Below are 23,648 nucleotides of genomic sequence, written 5' to 3'. Positions count from 1 at the left end.
GTCCACCCTATCTAATCCTCTGATCATCTTGTATGCCTCAATTAAGTCACCTCTTAACCTCTCTAACGAAAACAGCCTCAAGTCCCTCAGCCTTCCCTCATAAGATCTTCCCTCCATACCAGGAAACATTCTGGTAAATCTCCTCTGCACCCTTTCCAATGCTTCCACATCCTTCCTATAATGCGACGACCAGAATTGCACGCAATACTCCAAATGCGGCCGCACCAGAGTTTTGTACAGCTGCAACATGACCTCATGGCTCCGAAACTCAATCCCTCTACCAATAAAAGCTAACACACCGTGCGCCTTCTTAACAACCCTCTCAACCTGGGTGGCAACTTTCAGGGATCTATGTACATGGACACAGAGATCTCTCTGCTCATCCACACTACCAAGAATCTTACCATTAGCCCAGTACTCTGTCTTCCTGTTATTCCTTCCAAAATGAATCACCTCACACTTTTCTGCATTAAACTCCAATTGCCACCTCTCAGCCCAGCGCTGCAGCTTATCTATGTCCCTCTGTAACTTGTAACATCTTTCCGCACTGTCCACAACTCCACCGACTTTAGTGTCATCTGCAAATTTACTCACCCATCCTTCTATGCCCTCCAGGTCACTTATAAAAATGACGAACAGCAGTGGCCCCAAAACAGATCCTTGTGGTACACCACTAGTAACTGGACTCCAGTCTGAACATTTCCCATCAACCACTACCCTTTGTCTTCTTCCAGCTAGCCAATTTCTGATCCAAACTGCCAAATCACCCTGAATCCCATGCCTCCGTATTTTCTGCAGTAGCCTACCGTGGGGAACCTTATTTCATAGAATTTACAGTGCAGAAGGAGGCCATTCGGCCCATCGAGTCTGCACCGGCTCTTAGAAAGAGCACCCCACCCAAGGTCCACACCTCCACCCTATCCCCATAACCCAGTAACCCCACCCAACACTAGGTGCAATTTTGGCCACTAGCATGGCCAATCCACCTAACCCACACATCTTTGGACTGTAGGAGGAAACCGGAGCACCCGGAGGAAACCCACGCACACACGGGGAGAATGTGCAGACTCCGCACAGACAGTGACCCAAGCCGTAAATCGAACCTGGGACCCTGGAGCTGTGAAGCAATTGTGCTATCCACAATGCTACCGTGCTGCTTTCAAACGCTTTACTGAAATCCATATACACATCAACTGCTTTACCCTCATCCACCTGTTTGGTCACCTTCTCAAAGAACTCAATAAGGTTTGTGAGGCACGACCTACCCTTCACAAAACCGTGTTGACTATCTCTAATCAAATTATTCCTTTCCAGGTGATTATACATTCTATCTCTGAAAACCTTTCCAAGACTTTGCCCAGGAATAAGGCTCACTGGTCTATAGTTACTGGAGTTGTCTCTACTCCCCTTCTTGAACAAGGGGACAACATTTGCTATCCTCCAGTCTTCTGGCACTATTCCTGTACAGTAAGAAGTCTTACAACACCAGGTTAAAGTCCAACTGGTTTGTTTCGATGTCACTAGCTTTCGGAGCGCTGCTCCTTCCTCAGCAGCGCTCCGAAAGCTAGTGACATCGAAACAAACCTGTTGGACTTTAACCTGGTGTTGTAAGACTTCGTACTGTGCTCACCCCGGTCCAACGCCGGCATTTCCACATCATGACTATTCCTGTAGACAAAGATGACTTAAAGATCAAAGCCAAAGGCTCAGCAATCTCCTCCCTAGCTTACCAGAGAATCCTAGGATAAATCCCATCTGGCCCAGAGGACTTATCTATTTTCACACTTAACAGAATTGCTAACACCTCCTCCTTATGAACCTCAAGCCCTTCTAGTCTAGTAGCCTGAATCTCAGTATTCTCCTCGACAACATTGTCTTTTTCCTATGTGAATACTGATGAAAAATATTCATTTAGCACCTCTCCTATCTCCTCGGACTCCCCGCACAACTTCCCACTATTGTCCTTGACTGGCCCTACTCTTACCCCAGTCATTCTTTTATTCCTGACATATCTATAGAAAGCTTTAGGGTTATCCTTGATCCTACCTGCCAAAGACGTCTCATGTCCCCTCCTGGCTCTTCTTAGCTCTCCCTTTAGGTCCTTCCTAGCTAACTTGTAACTCGAGCGCCCTAACTGAACCTGCATGTCTCATCTTTACATAAGCCTCCTTCTTCCTCTTGACAAGTGTTTCGACTGCTTTAGTAAACCACAGTTCCCTCGCTCGACCACTTCCTCCCTGCCTGACAGGTACATACTTATCAAGGACACGAAGTAGCTGTTCCTTGAACAAGCGCAACATTTCCATTGTGCCCATCCCCTGCAGTTTTCCTCTCCATCCGATGCATCCTAAGTCTTGCCTCATTGCATAATTGTCTTTCCTCCAGATATAACTCTTGCCCTGCGGTATATACCTATCCTTTTCCATCACTAAAGTAAACTTAATCGAATTGTGGTCACTATCACCAAAGTGCTCACCTACCTCCAAATCTAACACCTGTCCTGGTTCATTACCCAGTACCAAATCCAATATGACCTCGCCTCTCGTTGGCCTATCTACATACTGTGTCAGGAAACCCTCCACACATTGGACAAAAACGGACCCATCTAAAGTACTCGAACTATAACGTTTCCAGTCAATATTTGGAAAGTTAAAGTCCCCCATAACAACTACCTTGTTGCTTTTGCTCCTATCCAGAATCATCTTTGCAATCCTTTCCTCTACATCTCTAGAACTTTTCGGAGGCCTATAGAAAACCCCTAACAGGGTGACCTCTTCTTTCCTGTTTCTAACCTCAGCCCATACTACCTCAGTAGACGAGTCCTCATCAAACGTCCTTTCTGCCATCGTAATACTGTCCTTGACTAACAATGCCACCCCTCCCTCTCTTTTACCACCTTCCCTGAGCTTACGGAAATATCTAAACCCCGGCACCTGCAACAACCATTAATGTCCCTGCTTTATCCATGTCTCCGAAATGGCCACAACATCGAAGTCCCAGGTACCAACCCATGCCGCAAATTCACCCACCTTATTCCGGATGCTCCTGGCATTGAAGACACACTTTAAACCACCTTCCTGCCTACTGGTAGACTCCTGCAACTTTGAAACCTTACTCGTGACCTCACTACTCTCAACCTCCTGTATACTGGAGCTACAATTCAGGTTCCCAATCCCCTGCTGAACTAGTTTAAACTCTCCCGAAGAGCATCAGCAAATTTCCCCCCCAGGATATTGGTACCCCTCTGGTCCAGGTGTAGACCATCCCGTTTGTAGAGGTCCCACCGACCCCAGAATGAGTCCCAATTATCCAGAAATCTGAAACCTTCCCTCCTGCACCATCCCTGTAGCCACGTGTTCAACTCCTCTCTCTCCCTATTTCTCGTCTCGCTAGCACATGGCACGGGTAACAACCCAGAGATAATAACTCTGTTTGTCCTAGATCTAAGTTTCCACCCTAGCTCCCTGAATTCCCGCCTTACATCCCTATCCCTTTTCCTACCTATGTCATTGGTACCTATGTGGAACACGACTTGGGGCTGCACCCCCTCCCCCTTCAGGATCCCGAAAACACGATCCGAGACATCACGGACCCTGGCACCTGGGAGGCAACACACCAATCTCTCTCGTTCCCACAGAATCTCCTATCTATCGCCCTAACTGTGGAGTCTCCAATGACTAATGCTCTACTCCTCTCCCCCCTTCCCTTCTGAGCAACAAGGACAGACTCTGTGCCAGAGACCTGTACCCCATGGCTTACTCCTGGTAAGTCGTCCTCCCCAACAATATCCAAAGCGGTATACTTGTTATTAAGGGGAACGACCACAGGGGATCCCTGTACTGACTGCTTCCTCCCAGCCCCTCTCACCGTCACCCATCTATCTTTATTCTTCTGAGTAACTACATCCCTCAAGCTTCTATCTATAACCACCTCTGCCTCCCGAATGATCCGAAGTTCATCCATCTCTAGAATGCGGTTTCTGAGGAGCTGGAGATGGGTGCACTTCCCACAGATGAAATCAGCAGGGACACTGATGGCGTCTCTCACCTCAAACATTCTGCAGGAGGAACATTGCACGACCTTCCTTGCCATCCCCTCTAGATAGAAGAAGAGCTTACCGGTTATTCACTCTACCCCTTAGGTTAAAGGAGGTGGAAGGGTGGGGGACACTACAAGTGTAGTGTCTAGGGTTTAGGAATTGCCCAACTTAAATATAGGTAAAAATAAAACACTTAACCAGCAACCACTACGCCCCACATAAAAACAGCAATCAGCTGTTATGGGCCTGTGCAAACAATTTAAATCGTTACTACTTACCCAGCAGTCACTCTGTCCTCACTCCAACTGGATTCAGCTGGAAACTCCCTAGAGTAAGTTTAAAAAAAATTTACTCCCCTTCTCAGCAAGCACTCACTCAGCAACCACTGCGGCCCGCACGATAACACCTCAGGGAAAAGTAAAACTACTTACCAGTCATCAGTCAATCACTTACCTGCAGGTTGTGATGTCACGGTTCAACTTATTTCTACTTCTACCTGCCCTCCAGCCTTCCTCTCAGCTGGGATCCTTACAGTGGTTGATTTTTTTTGGTTAGAGGAGGGGGTAGGGAGGGAAACACTGAAGAAGTGTTTCGGGTTTAACTGTCACTTGACAACAGCTCCTCCACAAACCATCTTCAGGTTACGGTGACCACAATGCACGTATGCAAATTTCCCCTGCAACAGTCAATCAGCAGCTCTGCTCTACTGCCCTCTGCTGTATGCTTGCCTTCACTTGAACAGCTAGAGTCTCTTGCACAGGTACACCTTCAAGTTACGATGACCACAATGCACGTATGCAAATTTCCCCCACAACAGCCAATCAGCAGCTCCGCTCTACTGCCCTCTGCCTCCTCCTCCTCCTGCATCACCTGATACGTTGCCGAGATCCTCCCCTCTCCAACCCATACCCCCGACAGCACCATGTCCGGGACCCTGCGTGGCGGCAGCAGTGGGAACTCCACCACCTGCCGCCGAACAAATGCCCTTACCTGCATATATCTGAAGGTGTTCCCCGGGGGGAGCCCGAACCTCTCCTCCAGCTCACCCAGGCTCGTGAAATTTCCCATCCACAACCAGGTCCCCCATCCTTCTAACACCTGCCGTGTCAGCTCAGGAACCCTCCGTCCATCCTCCCCGGGACAAACCGGTGGTTCTCCCGAATCGGGAACCACACCGAGGCCCCCACCTCCCCCCTGTGACGTCTCCATTGCCCCCAGATTTTGAGGGTAGCCGCCACCACCGGGCCCGTGATAAACCTCGTTGGAGGAAGCGGCAGCGGCGCCGTCACCAGCGCCTCCAGGCTCGTGCCCACACAAGACGCCATCTCCAGCCTCTTCCATGCCGCCTCATCCCCCTCCATCACCTACTTACGCACCATCGCCACGTTGGCGGCCCAATAATACCCACAGAGGTTAGGCAGCGCCAACCCCCCCCCCCCCCCCCTATCCCTGCACCGCTCCAGGAACACCCATCTCACCCTTGGGGTCTTCTGCACCCACACAAACGCCAGAACACTCCTGTTAACCCGCCTGAAGAAGGCCTTAGGGAATCAGGATGGGGAGGCATTGGAACAGGAACAAAAACCTCAGGAGCACCGTCATTTTAACTGACTGCGCCCTACCCGCCAGGGAGAGTGGCAGCACGTCCCACCTCTTAAACTCCTCCTCCATCTGCTCCACCAGCCTCGTGAAGTTAAGCTTATGTAGGGCCCCCCCAGCTCCTAGCCACCTGGACCCCAGGTACCTGAAATTCCTCTCCACCCTTTTAAGCGGGAGCTCACCAATCCCCCTCTCCTGGTCCCCTGGGTGCACCACGAACAACTCGCTCTTCCCCATATTAAGCTTGTACCCGGAGAAATCTCCAAACTCTCGAAGGATCCTCATCACCTCTGGCATTTCCCCCACCGGGTCCGCCACATATAGCAGCAAATCATCTGCATACAGCGACACCCGATGCTCCTCCCCACCCCGCACCAGCCCCCTCCAGTTCGACTCCCTCAACGCCATGGCCAGGGGTTCAATCGCCAGCGCAAAGAGCAGGGGGGGACAGGGGACACCCCTGCCTCGACCCCCAATGTAGCCGTAAATACTCTGACCTCCTTCTGTTCGTGGCCACTCGCCACCGAGACCTCATATAGCAGCCTCACCCACCTGACGAACCCCTCCCCGAACCTTTTCAACACCTCCCACAGGTACCCCCATTCCACCCTATCAAAGGCCTTCTCCGCATCCATCGCCGCCATTATCTCCGCCTCCCCTTCCATCGCTGGCATCATTATAACATACAAGAGCCTCCGTACATTAGTATTCAACTACCTCCCTTTCACGAACCCCGTCTGATCCTCATGTATGACTTGCGGCACACAGTCCTCTATCCTCATGGCTAAAATCTTTGCCAGCAACATTGCATCTACATTTAAGAGTGAGATCGGCCTATATGACCCACACTGTAGGGGATCCTTGTCCTGCTTCAGGATCAGGGAAATCAGCGCTCTAGACATCATCGGGGGCAGAGCCCCCCTTCCCTTGCCTCGTTGAAGGTCCTTACCAACAGTGGGCCCAGCAGGTCCGAATACTTCTTGTAAAATTCAACCGGGAACCCATCCGGCCCCGGTGTCTTCCCCGCCTGCATGTTTCCTATCCCTTTGACCAACTCCTCCAACCCAACCGGCGCCCCCAACCCCGCCACCTGCCCCTCTCCACCCTCGGAAGCCCCAGCCGGTCCAGGAAGTGACCCATCCCTCCCTCCTCCAGTGGGGGCTCAGACCGGTACAGTTCCTCTTGAAGTCCCTGAAGACCCCATTGATACCCACCGCACTTCACACCGTGCTCCCTCCCCCATCCCTAACTCCCCCGATCCCCCTAGCTGCCTCTCGCTTCCGAAGCTGGTACGCCAGCATCCGGCTCGCCTTTTCACCGAATTCATATACCACCCCCCCGCGCCTTCCTCCACTACGCCTCCGCCTTCCTGGTGGTCAACAAATCAAACTCAGCCTGGAGGCTACGCCGCTCCCTAAGCAATCCCTCCTCCAGGGCTTCCACGTATCTCCTGTCCACCCTCACCATCTCCCCCATCAACCTCTCCCCCCTCTCCTTGTGCCCTAATGGAGATCAGCTCTCCTCTGACCACCGCCTTCAGCGCCTCCCAGACCACCCCTACTTGCACCTCCCCATTGTCATTAGCCTCCAGGTACCTCTCTATACACCCCCGGACCCGCCCGCTCACCTCCTCGTCCGCCAGCAACCCCACCTCTAGGTGCCACAGCGGGCGCTGGTCCCTCTCCTCCCCCAACTCGAGGTCCACCCAGTGCAGAGCATGATCAGAAATGGCTATCGCCGTATACTCCGTATCCTCCACCCTCGGAATCAGCGCCCTACTCATGACAAAAAAGTCAATCCGGGAGTAGGCCTTGTGGACATGGGAGAAGAATGAGAATTCCCAGGCCCCCGGTCTTGCAAACCTCCATGGGTCCAACCCTCCCATCTGGTCCATGAACCCCCTCAGCACCTTGACCGCCGCCGGCCTCCTGCCCGTCCCAAACGTAGAGCGATCCAGAGCCGGGTCCAGCACTGTGTTGAAATCCCCCCCCCCCCCCCCCCATTATCAGGCCCCCTGTCTCCAGGTTCGGAATCCGGCCCAGCATACGCCGCATGAACCCCGCATCGTCCCAATTAGGGGCATATATTGACCAACACCACCCGCTCCCCCTGCAGCTTGCCACTTACCATCACATACCTACCGCCATTGTCTGCCACAATGCTCGACGCGTCGAACGACACTCTCTTCCCCACCAGGATAGCCACCCCCCAATTTTTTGCATCCAAACCTGAATGAAACACCTGCCCTACCCACCCCTTTCTCAACCTTACCTGATCCACCACCCTCAGGTGCGTCTCCTGAAGCGTGGCCACATCCGCCTTCAGCCCCTTCAGGTGCACGAACACCCGGACCCGCTTGACCGGCCCATTCAGTCCCCTTACATTCCAGTTTATCAGCCGGATCAGGGGGCTACTCACCCACCTCCCCCGCCGACTAGCCATAGCCCTTCCTAGGCCAGCCACATGCCTGCGCCCCCGCACGACCCGTTCCCCACAACGGCAGACCCCCGCCCCGGCCTCCTCTACCAACTCCAGCTCTCCCTTGGCCATTCCAGCAGCAACCCGGTTCTCCCCCCACCCCCCAGCTAGGTCCCCCCCTAGCTGCCTTGCTCCCCCCATTGCACTCCCGTAAGTCAGCTGACTCCTGCTGACCCCGGCCACTCCATCGACCCTCCCCCAGTGTGGAACTTCCCCTCCCCCCCCACTTGCCCACCAGCAGGCTCTCATCCATTTCACTCCCAGCGCGGGAGAAAAGCCACTTCCCAGCTCCGGCCCCGCCCCTTCAACCCTAAGCGCGGGAAAAAGCCCGCGTTTTCCACTCGCCTGGCCCCGCCTCCTCTGGCGCAGCTCCCTTTCCAGGCCCTGTCCACGACCCCCAACTCAGGCCTCTCCCCACCCCGGGAGGCCCCATCTCCCCTACCGACCATCAACCCCCCCCAAGCAGTTTACCTACCCACCCCTCCCACGAGCCCACCCGGCGGACCTAATCAAAACACTGCCCAATCAACCCCCGACAAACAAAGAACCCCCCCTCGAAACACAACACAACAATCCCCAACCATCCCTCCACCGCGACCCCTCATCCCCGACCCTTAGTCGGAGTCCAGTTTTTCGGCCTGTCAAAGGCCCACGCCTCCTCCGGGGACTCAAAATAATGGTGTCGGTCCTTATAGGTGACGCACAGACGCGCCGGCTGCAGCATACCAAACTTCACCCCCTTCCAGCGCAGCACTGCCTTCGCCCGGTTGTAACCGGCCCACTTCTTTGCCACTTCCGCGCTCCAATGCTGGTAGATCCGGACCTCCGCGTTCTCCCACCTGCTCCGCTCCTTCTTGGCCCACATTAACACACACTCCTGATCAGCAAACTGGTGGAACCGCATCAGCATCGCCTGCAACGGTTCGCTGGGCTCGGGCCTCCTCTCGAGGAATCGGTGGGCCCCCTCCAGCTCCAAGGGCTGCAAGGTCCCCGCTCCCATCAGCGAATTAAGCATGGTGACCACATAGGCCCCCACGTCCGATCCCTCCAGCTCCTCCGGGAGACCCAGGATCCGCAGGTTCTTCCGCCTCGACCGGTTCTCCATTCCCTCGAACCTCGCCTGCCATTTCTTGTGGAGCGCCTCGTGCGCCTCCACCTTCACCGCCAGGCCCAGGATCTTGTCCTCGTTCACCGAAACCTTCTGCCAGACCTCCCAGATCGCCGCCCAATTGGGCCGTCTGGGTCTCCAGCAGCTTATCAATTGAAGCCTTCATCGGCTCCAGCAGCTCTGCTTTCAGTTCCTTAAAACAGCGCTGGAGAAGCTCCTGCTGCTCTTGCGCCCACTGCCTCCACACTGCCTGTCGCCATCTTGGTTCTCCTCCCTCGCACTTTCTTTGCTTCAATGCCACTTTTTAAAATCGCCCCACTCCTGGTCCAATCCATACACTATCGGGGGAATGTTGCTGTCCCCTTTCCACACTGGGAAACATCGAACAAGCGCCGTTACGGGGCCTAAAAAGAGCCCAAAAGTCCATTTTTAGCGGGAGCTGCCGAACGTGCGACTTAGCTCCGCATAGCCGCAACCGGAAGCCGACAGATGAAATTTAATGCACTGAAGTGTGGTGATACATTTTGGGAGGAAGAAGTTGAGGTGTCTAAAATAAAGGGCATGATTTTAAAGGGGGAACAGAGACAGCTGGGAATATATATGCACAAATTGATGAAGATGCCAGGCCAGTTTGAGAAAATAGTGAAAAAGGTACCTGGGATCCTGGATTTTGAGGCATTGGGCACAAAGCAAAGAAGTATGCACCAGTTTATAAGATTCTGGTTCAGCCTGTTTTGAAGGATTGTGTCTAATTCTGATCATCAGTCTTTCGGACTCATGTGAAGGCTGCAGAAGAGATTTAAGAGACTGGTTACAAGAATTAGGAATTTCAGTTACGTAGATAGATTGGAGACGTTGTCCTAGAGAAGAGATGAGTCAGAGGAGATTTAATAGAAATGTTCAAAATCATATAAGTCTGAGAAAAACTGTTCCCTTTGGTTAAGAATCAAAAAATAGAGGGCACCAGTTTAAGATGGTTGGCAAAAGAACCAATAGTGATATGAAAAAAAGGGTAGGTGGGACATTTTGGGGGCAGGGTGGGCTAGAATATAGTTCAGTAACAGCAGTGCTGATTTGATTTACACTCCAGCCGATGCAGACTTGAGACCTGCCCGAGAGCGAAAGACAATGGCACATATTTTTTAAAAAATTTGTTCATGGGATGTGGATATCGCAGGCTGTGCCAGCATTTATTACCAGTCCCCAATTGCCCTAGAGTGGCAGTTAAGAGTCAACCATTACTGTGGGTCTGGAGTCACGTGTAGGCCAGACCAGGTAAGGACGGTAGATTTCCTTCCCTAAAGGACATTAATGAACCAGATGGGGATTTTCCCAACAATCGATAATGGTTTCATGGTCATCAGTCGACTTTTTTAATTCCAGAGTTTTTTTTATTGAATTCAAATTTCACCATCTGCAGTGGGGGATTTGAACCTGGGTCCCCAGAGCATTACTCTGGGCCTCTGGTTTACTAGTCCACTGACATTACCACTATGTCACCACCTCCCCAATGACAAAAAACTGCCAAGAAAATGACACAGGAGGAAGCATCAGCAGACAATGAGCCAAGGACCTGCAGAGCATACATGACATGAGTTAGGATAGAGAACACACTACCCGAGAGTGTGGTGGGTGCAGATACAATTGGGGCTTTCAAAGGGGGATGGGATAAGCACCTGAAGAGAAAACAAATCTGTCCCACAGGGACGGGCAGGGAATGGGATTAGCTGAGTTGCTCTTGCTGAGAGCTGGGCTGTCCCACAATGGGCTGAATGGCCTCTTGATGTGCTTACCATTGTGATTTACACAGTGAAAACCTTGTTGAATGAGGTGTAATTGAGGTTTCACTGGCGTACTAATCCATAATCCCTGTTCAACAACTTCTCTGACCCTGAAAAATTAATTTTATATGTGTGGTGTGTCATTCCCTCATGATGTTTAATGATTTTAATTTTTTTTAAAGTTTAAAATATTACAGTCTCTACCTTAATCCCGTGTGTATGCCCCAATTTTTTTATGTTGGTTTCTGTAAAATTATTAAAAACTAAATCATAATCCCTTTTTGCTTCCTGCTTTGAGAATTCTTAAATCTGATTTTTTTCCTCTGCCTGCTTGATGACTTCACAGTTCCTACATAACAGAGATTCACCTCAGGTCTGGGGTGGGAAGGGTAGGGAGAGGTGCCTCCTTCAATGGCCTCTTTTCCACATTGGCAGCCCATCTAGACAGTGTCTACCCTGACCCTCCAGTCTCTCCATCCTTTCAGGCAGTGAGTTCCAGATACACCCTTTGGGTGAAAAAAGTTTCCCTCAAATCCCCTCGAAATCTCCTGCTCCTTACCTTAAATTGATGCCCGTTTATTGACCCCTGCGCTAAGGGGAAAAGCGTCTTCCTATCTACCCTATCTATGTCCCTCATAATTTTGTGCACCTCGATGAGGTCCCCCCTCAGCCTTCTCTGCTCTAAGGAAAACAACCCCAGCTTACCCAGCCTCTCTTCATAGCTGAAAGTCTCTAGCCCAGGAAGCATTCTGGTGAATCTCCTTTGCACCCTTTCTTCTGCAATCACATCCTTCCTATAATGTGGTGACCAGAACTGCACATAGCTGTGGAACAAGTATTTTATGCAGCTTCATACCAACTTCCTCGGCTAATAAAGGCAAGTATTCCATATGCCTTCTTAACTACTTTACATGCCCTGCTGCCTTCAGGGATCTTTGGACCAGTGCAGGAAGAGCATTTATGGATCAGGACATCATTTTTAAACGCCACCCCGATCTTTCAGCCCCCTTTAGGCACCCCACTGTGCCCCCCTCCCTATACCCAACTTACCACTTACGGGGTACCCTAGACCCCTCATCCCACCTCTTAAGGGCTAAGGCACCCCAAGGTCTCTCTGGTCCTCTCTACTTCCTAGCCTCCTGTCATTCATTGTGTATTCCCTTGCCTTGTTAGTCCTCCCAAAAATCCTTCACATCACACTTTTCAGGGTTAAATTTACTTTTGACATTGTTCAGCTCATCTAACCAGCCATCTAAATCATTGTGTAATCTAAGGCTTTCCTCCTCGCTATTTACACCACCAATTTTTGTGTCATCTGCAAACTTACTGCTCATACAAAAAACAAACAATTACTGCACAGGAACAGGCCCTTCGGCCCTCCAAGCCTGCACTGACCATGCTGCTCATCTGAACTAAAACCCCAACCCTTCTCGGGACCATATCCCTCTATTCCCATCCTATTCATGTATTTGTCAAGACGCCCCTTAATAGTCACTATCGTATCTGCTTCCACTACTTTCCCCAGCAGCGAGTTCCAGGCTCCCACCATCCTCTGTGTATAAAAACTTGCCATGTACATCTCCTTTAAACCTTGCACCTTAAACCTATGCTGCCTAGTAACTGACTCTTCCACCCTGGGAAAAAGCTTATGACTATCCACTCTGTCAATACCTCTCATAATCTTGTACCTCCCACATTCTCATCTAGGACATTAATGTACACTGCAAACAGCAAGGGACCAGCACCAATTCCTGCAGTACACCACTGGACATAGGCTTCCAGTCACATAAACAACCGTTGACCGTCATCCTCTGCCTCCTGTCACTCAGCCAATTTTGGATCCAATTTGCCAACTTGCTCTGGATCCCATGATCTCAAGATTTCCTCTTATTTCAGTCGACATAGCCCTTGACCATGTCTGTACCATTTCCCATACTTTTACTTCCATACCCCTTTTCAGTGCCAGGGGAAGTCATGGGGAGGGCAGGATATGTCTCGGCTGTGACAGTCTCCATTGTCTCACAACATTCACTGTCTGGGTCAACACATGCTGATTGCCACTCGAACAGAGCACTAGAGGACAATCAATGTCCGCAGTCTGTACTCCAGGTCATTACCTTGCGAATGGAGGAATATGAGAGGATAACTGCTTATATTTATAGAGCACTTTAATATAGTCAAACATCCAAAAGTGTCTCATACAGAAGTAATCAGAAAAATTAACACCGAGAAGGAGATGTTAGGAGGGAACGACCAAAAATATTGTCAAAGAAGTGGGATTTAAGGAGGAACCAAAAGGACGGTGAGAGATTAAGATTCAGAGAGGTTCAAGGAGAGAGTCCATGAGCATGAAGACACAGCTGTCAATGGTGAAGTGAAGGAAGTGGCGGGGGGGTGGCGGTATAGTAGTTAGCACTGCTGCCTTACAGCGCCAGTGACCCAGATTTGATTCTGACCTCTGGTGGAGTTTGCACATTCTTTCTGTGTCTGTGCGTGTTTCCTCTGAGTGCTCTGGTTTCCTCCCACAATCCAAAGATGTGCAAGTTAGCTGGATTAGCCATGCTAAATTGCCCCCATGTTGAATGATGGGGATAGGTGGGGGGATTGGGCCTGGGTAGGATGGGCTGAATAGCCCCCTTCTGCACTGCAGGGTTTCTATGATTGTGTTCCCCTCCTTATCACCGACTACACCCAACATCTCCACATTCAACTGATCATCTACCATCACAGTGTGATCCCACCATGAAGCATATCATCCCCTCAGTATTCCAATGGGATCGTTACCTCCACAACACATAGGTCCGTGTTTCAGTTACCCCAACAGCTATTTCTCATCATGTGCAAGCACAGGAGATGTAACACCTTCCCCTTTTACCTCCCCTATTATTCAGGGCCACTGATGAGGATTTCCTTAGTCAGTGTTCCTTTGGTCCCACCTTCTGTTTCTCATCCTATTACCACCCCTTTGTCTTTTAATCATTCCTGCCTTTCACTCTATCAAAGACTGTTCCTCTTTTCTTTCTTCCGTTCCTCTCCACGTTTCTGCTTCTGTACATGTTAAAAGCCTGTTACATCTGTCACTTTTTCCAGTTCTGATGAAAGGTCATGAACCTGATGAACGATTGGGCTGCATTTTACACCAATATGCCAGCAGAAACAACACTGCAATTTTACCAGTGATGGGGAGGCCTTGTGCAGCCCACCCATGAAACTGTCAAAACCCTTTTATGGCCACTTAAGGGGCCGCCTCCTGCCAGTGCTGGGATTTTACCTGTGGTAGGGAGAAGCTAATTCAACTAGCCTGCCATGTTTCACTGGGTGGGTTGATGGCCGGGCAAGGGAACATACCTCCTTTTTGGGTCTCCCTGTGACCACTGGAGTTTCTTCCTCTTCCAAACTGTTTCCTTCCCAACTGCCTATTTAAATGTTTGAAGCTCTGAAGCAGGACCTCCTCCCCATCGGGGGTGGAATTCTCACCTTAAGTCTGTTAAATGGCTGTGGGACAAGTGACCAAGTATGGTCAGGCTCACCCCAGACATTTATGTCAGGTCCAGGGATAAGGCCCCAGTATAAAATTTAGTCCATTATCTGTTTCTCTCTCCATAGATGTTGCACGACTGAGTATTTTCAGAATGTTGGTGAAATGTCTGAAAACTGGGTTCCCTCCACTTGTCGGAAAACATTCTTGCACTGTTTTGTCCTTTGAGCTGTTGAATATGATAACCAATTACTTATTACCAGCTCAAAATTAGCATTATAGATCAGAGGATTCCACCTTGCTCAAAACTGTACACTGTACAAGCAGAAACCTAATAGTTATGCTGTAGCAATGTTTGAAAAGTAAATGATACAAAGTTGAAGCAAAAAGAAAAATTCCACCAGGCAACCTGCTCCAAAGTTTACTTTTGAAAAGGTCTGCACCATGGCCATGAAAAGCGAATGTCAGGGGCTTCCTTAAAACCAAGCTTCTCAAATAACTGGTACGACTTTGTATTTTCCTCCTCAACAAAGCAATAAATTGGATATCCGAGGTTCTGCAGAACCTTCACCATTTTGGTCACCAGTAGTTTGGCAAAGCCCTTCCCACGATGCTCTGGTAGTGTGTACAGTAATCCCATTGCACCGTATTGGTAGGTAAGTATCCAGGAAACAGGATTATCAGTTTCATCCAGGATACAGTAGCTGGGGAATTTCTCCAAGATATTTTTCACAAATTGGAGGCCACTATCATCGTTTCCAAACTTCCAACTTCTGTTTACTATCTGTGCGTGTGATGGGTCTAGACAACTTATTCTTGAGGCAACATCAGTCCTTTAAAAAAAAATAAGTGGAAAGAAATTTGTGTTACTTGTGATTAACTGACATCATTACTGCAGGAATGAACATGCCCAATTTTTTAGCAAGCAATGTTATCGGCAAATACTTTCAGATCAGATGTGATACAGGACGGATTCAGAAACAAGGCCCAAAAATGCCTTATCAGTATCCAAGCAAAGCCAGTACATTTTTGCAACAGTTACCTGTGGCCTAAGGATGGCATGGTAGCACAGTGTTTAGCACTGTTGCTTCACAGGGTCAGGATCTCAGGTGCGATCCCCAGCTTGGGTCACTGTCTGGAGTCTGCACGTTCTCCCTGGGTCTACATGGGTTTCCTCCGGGTGCTCCAGTTTCCTCCAACAAGTCCCAAAAGATGTGCCGTTAGGTGAATTGGATATTCTGAATTCTCCCTCTGTGTACTTGAACAGGCGCAGGAATGTGGTGACTAGGGGCTTTTCACAGTAACTTAATTGCAGTGTTAATGTAAGCCTACTTGTGACAATAAAGATTTTTAAAAAGCCAGAGCCCACCCAAGATGGCCACTTGCCACGTCCCACAAATGGGAAAACGTCCTAACCCCAGTCACCGTCAGCACTCTAATCTCCCCATCCCAGCAATCCCTATCCACTTCCTCTCAAACCGATACCTCTCCTCCATCCCCCCACCATTCACACCTTCTAGGCTCAACGAAACAGCGTAAACAGGTCCCACAAGCCGCTGCCCCTCTCCCCGTCTCGCTCCTGTTCACTAGCCAATCTCACTCAGCTAGTGAGGGTGCCCCGTCCCCAGGGCCCACATTACTCATGTAACAATCAAAAACAAAAGCCATACCCCCAAACCAAAACCTCCCCCAACCCAGTCTTCCATCATAAAAAACAGCCCAACACCCCACCACCTCCCCCAACCAAATACTCCCTCCAAACCTCAAGCGCCCTTTAACACAAACAAAAACATAGAAAAACTGGGGAGGGAAAGGGGAAAGCATCCCCCAAGCAAAACTGCAACAATTCCAATTACCACCAACTTAGCACAAACAAAAGAGAGGGAACAAGGGAAACAAACGGATAAGCGCATGCACAATTGCTACTGTAACGCCCCCACCACCAACCAAGTTCCATGCTAGCCCTTCAGTCCAGTCCAAGTCTGTCAGCTTGGATAAATGCCTCCACTTCCTCTACAGTCTTGAAGAAATAATCTTTAGCTTTGTGCGTAATCCTGTCTCGCTGGGTACACCACGCCAAACCGAACACCACTTTTGTAGAGCACCATTCTGCCACAATGTCCTGATATATGCAGAGACTGCTACCTTCCCACTGTACCTCCTGATTCTCCTTAGCCCACTTTAGGACCCGCTCATTCAACCGATAGCTGTGGAAACATGCCAATACCGCCTGCGGTAGTTCAATTCCCCCATGGCTCCCCCAAAGCGACCGGTGAGCCCAATCTAGCTTGAAGGGGAGACCCCAATCCTCCTCCCCCATCAATTTCCTAAACATTGACTTGGAAGTATTCAGTTGGCCTCGGACCCTCCACCCCCTCAGGCAGCCCCACCATCCTAAGGTTCTGCCACCGTGACCTATTCTCCACTCTCCGCAGCTCAGCATCGAGGCCAATTGATCGTTATGCTGCGACAGCGCCTCCTCCAACCCCTTCAATACCTCGCCATGCTGTCGCACTGTCTCCGATGTCTTTTCCACCGCCTCTTTTATCAGCACCACTGCATCATACACTGACTTTCTGAGGGTCTCCATCATTTAAAAATGCTTACCAAAATGCTTATCAAATCTGACAGCCATTATCTCTGCCAGCTTGTCTACCGTGATAGGTGTGGCTCCACCCGATGAAGTTGCCTCTGCTATCTTCGATCACCCTGGGCTCCACATCTTGCTCGGCTCCTCCGAAGGACTACTGCTTCCACCTTTCTTAATTATATTCTTTCTTGTGCCTTTTGCCATCTTCTCACCCAAGACTCTCAAATGGGATGACTCTGTCCACCAATTACCCCTGGAAGCAAGGTAGAGGGGAGGTGGTGGCATAGTGGTATTGTTGCTGGACTGGTAATCCAGAGACCCAGAATAATGATCTCGGGACCCAGGTTCCAATCCCACCACAGCAGGTGGTGGAATTTAACTGAAAATATCTGGAATTAAGAGTCTACTGATGACCATGAAACCATTGTTGATTGTTGTAAAACCCATCTGGTTTACTAATGTCCTTTAGGGAAGGAAATCGGCCATCCTTACCTGGTCTGACCTACATGTGACTCCAGACCCACAGCAAAGTGGTTGACTCTTAACTGCGTTCCCTCAAGGGCAATTAGGGATGAAAAATAAATGCTGGCACAGCCTGCGACATCCATGCCCCATGAACGAATTAAAAAAAAGACCTGAAAAGCAGAGTCTCGCGGGAGTTACCTTGCATGCGATCTCCTTCTATATGTTGCCATGGGAAATCTGTGCTTTAAACTAGTTTGACTAACTCCCAAAACAAAGCATCTCTCTGGACTGCCCTTCTTTTCAAGCAATGTAGACATCATGGGTGTGATTTTATGGACACATCGCACTTGAGCGAGAGCACGATGCGGTCGTTAGATCGTGGGAGAGGCCAAAATCGAGAACGCTGCCAGGTGCCGATCGGTTTGCGATCTAATCAGCCCTCTCCCGTTGGTGAAATCAAGATCCTGCTGTGGCGTGGCAAGAAACCAATAATTACCACATAAGGCCAATCTCCATACAATTAACTGGAACGACCCCCTGTCTAACAGCCTCCCGTGATCTAACCACATCCCCAGCAAATAATCACACGGGTGCCGATTAGTACTCCTTTTAAAAAATGTGAAGCTGGTGGAATAGCTGCTGTGGGGATCCCAGGAGGTGAGTAGCCATCTTCGCTCCCGGGTAATGAGCCCAGGAGCACTGGGGTTGCTGCACCAGTGCTAGGAAAGGGTGGTGGGCGAACCACCGTGGAGGGCGGCCTCGGTCAGGTGGTCGCCCCTGGGGTGGGGATGTCTCAGCGCCCGCAGCTCCGCAATGCCATCCCCTGGATGGTGTGTATCCATAATGTGTCAGCCCCCTGCATGTCTCCCCGACTGACCATAACTCCCACTGACCACACAGGCCTCTGGCCAAGCAGCTTCACATAGGGCGTGGCTTCATCTGTCCCCTCCCCCCTTACCCATCCCTCCACCACCACCTTGTTCCACCCTCCCAGGGTCTGTGTAACATCACTCCAGGGTGATGTGTCAGTGCTATCAAGAGGTCACTGCTGATTCCGCTGGTGCTCCTCAATCTATGCCATAGCCTGTCTCCTGCCTGCCTGCCGACTGCTTGCTCACACCCATCCTAGCTCCCCCTATATAGTGGGGTGCTGGCAGGCACGGTTCTGGCGAATCAGCAGGCGGAACCATCATTTGCTGAGTGAAGCCCGTGGGGCCTCGTTAAGTAGACTAATTAATGTTTGATACTGGTGAGCCTCGCCAGGTCAAGCATCGGGAAGCTTGGGGCAGTTCCCGCTTATTGCCACGCTTAAATTCTGCCACATATCTGCAGCTCAGGAAGACCACCTGCTGTTTTCTGATTTTTAATGTTCCAGCTGTCAATCTCTTAAATCAATATGTCCCCAACCTCCACCTTTTAAGTATAAGCGACTCCAAACTCCAGGCGTTTATCCCATTTTCTACAATTAATCTTTAATCTTCCCAGAACTAAAAATGACCTCTAAAATATTAACACGATCCATGAGTTAGATATTCATAACATCCCACCCTTCTGGCAAAAAACAGGAACATTTGAGATCGTGATACTGCTTATAAATTGATGTGATACAGAAGCTTAGTGCTTACATTTCTGGGGTGATGTCACACAGGTCGTCTGGCTTTTCAAGTATCATTGCACATGAACAGTCTGGAATACTTATGGTGAATTTTTTGCAAGCTGCAACATCCTTCACCAGTTCAAGAACACCTGTATCAATCCCTTCAGAAAAATAAATTAGGAGCTTGAGTAATTTTGCTTTTCAGGCAGTACAAGAGCTACGATTTAATCTTGGGAGATTAAGGGATTATAATCATGACTGTCACCGACCTCATCTCCTCTGGAGGTTGTTCTTCCAAGCCTTAAACCTCAGCTCAACCCCAAAGGGCCCATTTTAAACTCCTTCCCAAGATTCAAAGACAAGACTGGGCTGCTGGACCTATTATTTCAGGCTATTTCTGCCCCACTGAACTGATTTTGTTTTCCAATCTCAACATTATTTCCTCCCTTTGTCCAGTCTCTTCTAACCTATATCTGTGACTCCACCATTTTAACAGTTTCCAGTTTCCTGGCCATAATTTTCCACATCCCTCCCTCACCAGTCTGAGGGCTCGCCACTTGATGGCTTAATCGGGAGATTGACTCCCTAATGAAGGACAGGTCTGAGGCGACTCTGACCTATACAAGAAATCCAGGTGTAACCTGCACAAAGCCATCCGGGATCCAAGAGACAATATCAGACCAAACTAAAGTCACAGACTAGTGGTACAGACTCTCGGCGGTTGTGGCAAGGCCTAAATAACATAACAGGGACATAGCAAAATCAAGCAGTATCTCCAACAGCAGCGCAACCCTCGCTGGTGAACTCAATGCATTCTATGCTCGGTTTGAGCAGGAAACCATCGATCCGCTGTCAAGTGCCCCAGCAGCCAATAACTCACCCATACCCACCGTCACAGCTTCCGAAGTCAGATCGGCCTTCCTGAAAGTGAACCTTCGGAAGGTGACGGGTCTGGACGGGATCCCTAGTCGTGAGAGCCTGCATGGACCAGCTGGCAGGTGTGTCGCAGACATCTTTAACCTGTCCCAACTCCACTCCGAGGTCCCCACCTACTTCAAGAAGACCATCATCAAACCGGTGCCAAAGCAGAGCCAGGCAACGTGCCTCAATGACTACCGTCCGATGGCCCTGACATCAGTCATAATGAAGTGCTTTGAGAGGTTGATCATGAAGCGCATCACCTCCATACTCCCAGAACGCCTTGATCCACTGCAATTCGCATACCGCTGCAACCGGTCCACAGCAGACGCCATCTCCCTGGCCCTACATTCATCCCTGGAGCATCTTGACAACAAGGACTCCTACATCAGACTCTTATTTATTGACTACAGCTCCGCCTTCAACACCATAATCCCAGCCAATCTCATATGAAAGCTCCAAAACCTAGTCACTCTGCAACTTTATCATCGACTTTCTGACCAACAGACCACAATCAGTAAGAATAAACAACAAAACCTCCTCGAAAATAGTCCTCAATACCGGGACCCGGCAAGGTTGCGTACTTAGCCTCCTACTATACTCCCTCTCCACACATGACTGCGTGGCAAAATTTGGCTCCAACTCCCTCTACAAGTTTGCTGATGACACAACCATAGTGGGTAGGATCTCGAATAACATAGAACATACAGTGCAGAAGGAGGCCATTCGGCCCATCGAGTCTGCACCGACCCACTTAAGCCCTCACTTCCACCCTATCCCTGTAACCCAATAACCCCTCCTAACCTTTCTGGACACTAAGGGCAATTTAGCATGGCCAATCCACCTAACCTGCACATCTTTGGACTGTGGGAGGAAACCGGAGCACCCAGAGGAAACCCACGCAGACACGGGGAGAACGTGCAGACTCCGCACAGACAGTGACCCAGCGGGGAATCAAACCTGGGACCCTGGCGCTGTGAAGCCACAGTGCTATCCACTTGTGCTACCGTGCTGCCCTAACGACGAATAACGACGAGGCAGAATACAGGACGGAAATGGAGAACCTAGTGGAGTGATGTAACAACAACAACAACCTCTCCCTCAATGTCAGCAAAAACTAAAGCGCTGGTCATCAACTTCAGGAAGCAAAGTACTGTACACACCCCTGTCTGCATCAACGGGGGGAGGTGGAGATGGTTGACAGCTTCAAATTCCTAGGTATGCACATCTCCAAAAATCTGTCCTGGTCCACCCATGTCGACGCGACCACCAAGAAATAACAACAGTGCCATTACTTCCTCAGGAAACTAAGTAAATCCAGCATGTCCACACTGACTCTTACCAACTTTTACAGATGCACCATAGAAAGCATCTTATCTGGCTTCATCATAGTCTAGTATGGCAACTGCTCGGCCCAAGACCGCAAAAAACTTCAGAGTCGTGAACACAGCCTAGTCCATCACACGAACCCGCCTCCTATTGACTCTATCTACACCACCCCCTGGGAAAGCGGGAAGCCGAATAAAAGACCACTCCCACCCGACTTACTCACTCTTCCAACTTCTTCCATCGGGCAGGAGATACAAAAGTCTGAGAACACGCACAAACAGATTAAAAAACTTCCTCCCCGCTGTTACCAGACTCCCAAACGACCCTCTTATGAACTGATTAATACTACAGTCTTGTATGCTTTACCCGATGCCAGTGTCTATGTGTTTACGTTGGGTACCTTGTGTTGCCCTATTATGTATTTTCTTTTCTTTTACTAAATGATCTGTTTGAGCTGCTCGCAGAAAAATACTTTTCACTGTACCTCGGTACACGCGACAATAAACAAATCCAATCCATTCTTCCTTGAATGAAGGCCCAACCAATCTCCATCCTGGTTGGACTTGTTCTAATATTGAAACATTTCTCTTTTTAATCTCAATCTCTTCCTCCAGTTGTTGCTATAGTTACCTGCATGGATCCGAGCTATGTGTTTTTTTAATAGGATATGTGGAATATTTCCTGTTCCACTCAAAGAACAAAGAAATGTACAGCACAGGAACAGGCCCTTCGGCCCTCCAAGCCCGTGCCGACCATGCTGCCCGACTAAACTACAATCTTCTACACTTCCTGGGTCCGTATCCCTCTATTCCCATCCTATTCATGTATTTGTCAAGATGCCCCTTAAATGTCACTATCGTCCCTGCTTCCACCACCTCCTCCGGTAGAGAGTTCCAGGCACCCACTACCTTCTGCGTAAAAAACTTGCCTCGTACATCTACTCTAAACCTTGCCCCTCTCACCTTAAACCTATGCCCCCTAGTAATTGACCCCTCTACCCTGGGGAAAAGCCTCTGACTATCCACTCTGTCTATGCCCCTCATAATTTTGTAGACCTCTATCAGGTCGCCCCTCAACCTCCGTCGTTCCAGTGAGAACAAACGGAGTTTATTCAACCGCTCCTCATAGCTAATGCCCTCCATACCAGGCAACATTCTGGTAAATCTCTTCTGCACCCTCTCTAAAACCTCCACATCCTTCTGGTAGTGTGGCGACCAGAATTGAACACTATACTCCAAGTGTGGCCTAACTAAGGTTCTATACAGCTGCAACATGACTTGCTAATTCTTATACTCAATGCCCTGGCCAATGAAGGCAAGCATGCCGTTTGCCTTCTGGACAGCACGGTAGCCTTGTGGATAGCACAATTGCTTCACAGCTCCAGGGTCCCAGGTTCGATTCCGGCTTGGGTCACTGTCTGTGCAGAGTCTGCACATCCTCCCCGTGTGTGCGTGGGTTTCCTCCGGGTGCTCCGGTTTCCTCCCACAGTCCAAAGATGTGCAGGTTAGGTGGATTGGCCATGATAAATTGCCCTTAGTCTCCAAAATTGCCCTTAGTGTTGGGTGGGGTTACTGGGTTATGGGGATAGGGTGGAGGTGTTGACCTTGGGTAGGGTGCTCTTACCAAGAGACGGTACAGACTCGATGGGCTGAATGGCCTCCTTCTGCACTGTAAATTCTATGAAATGGACTACCTTCTCCACCTGTGTTGCCCCTTTCAGTGACCTGTGGACCTGTACACCAAGATCTCCCTGACTTTCAATACTCTTGAGGATTCTACCATTCACTGTATATTCCCTACCTGCATTAGACCTTCCAAAATGCATTACCTAATTTGTCCGGATTAAACTCCCATCTGCCATCTCTCCGCCCAAGTCTCCAAACAATCTAAATCCTGCTGTATCCTCTGACCGTCCTCATCGCTATCCGCAATTCACTAACCTTTGTGTCGTCCGCAAACTTACTAATCAGACCAGTTACATTTTCCTCCAAATCATTTATATATACTACAAACAGCAAAGGTCCCAGCACTGATACCACTAGTCACAGCCCTCCAATTAGAAAAGCATCCTTCCATTGCTACTCTCTGCCTTCTATGACCTAGCCAGTTCTGTATCCACCTTGCCAGCTCACCCCTGATCCCGTGTGACTTCACCTTTTGTACTAGTCTACCATGAGGGACCTTGTCAAAGGCCTTACTGAAGTCCATATAGACAACATCCACTGCCCTACCTGCATCAATCATCTTAGTGGCCTCCTCGAAAAAC

The 23,648-nt window shown here is 49.7% G+C and overlaps 1 protein-coding gene across 4 annotated transcripts in view; it reads right to left on the bottom strand.

Annotated features, from left to right (window-relative positions):
* Positions 1-13,155: 13,155 nt before the first annotated feature.
* LOC140423183 (glycine N-acyltransferase-like protein 3) overlaps positions 13,156-23,648 on the bottom strand; it is a 47,921-nt gene continuing 37,428 nt past the window's right edge. For all 4 annotated transcript variants that reach the window (XM_072507760.1, XM_072507759.1, XM_072507758.1 and 1 more), the window contains 2 exons: positions 19,164-19,296; positions 13,156-15,316 (listed from right to left, as the gene is read on the bottom strand). In XM_072507760.1, the coding sequence (XP_072363861.1) occupies positions 14,905-15,316; positions 19,164-19,296 (545 nt within the window). In that variant the 3' untranslated portion in view covers positions 13,156-14,904. The remainder of the gene's footprint in view (positions 15,317-19,163; positions 19,297-23,648) is intronic.

The sequence above is a fragment of the Scyliorhinus torazame genome, chromosome 1 (genome assembly GCF_047496885.1).
Source record: "Scyliorhinus torazame isolate Kashiwa2021f chromosome 1, sScyTor2.1, whole genome shotgun sequence".
NCBI lineage: Eukaryota > Metazoa > Chordata > Chondrichthyes > Carcharhiniformes > Scyliorhinidae > Scyliorhinus > Scyliorhinus torazame.
Note: the sequence above shows the minus strand (reverse complement) of the source record. Positions and strands in the feature narration are given on the sequence as shown.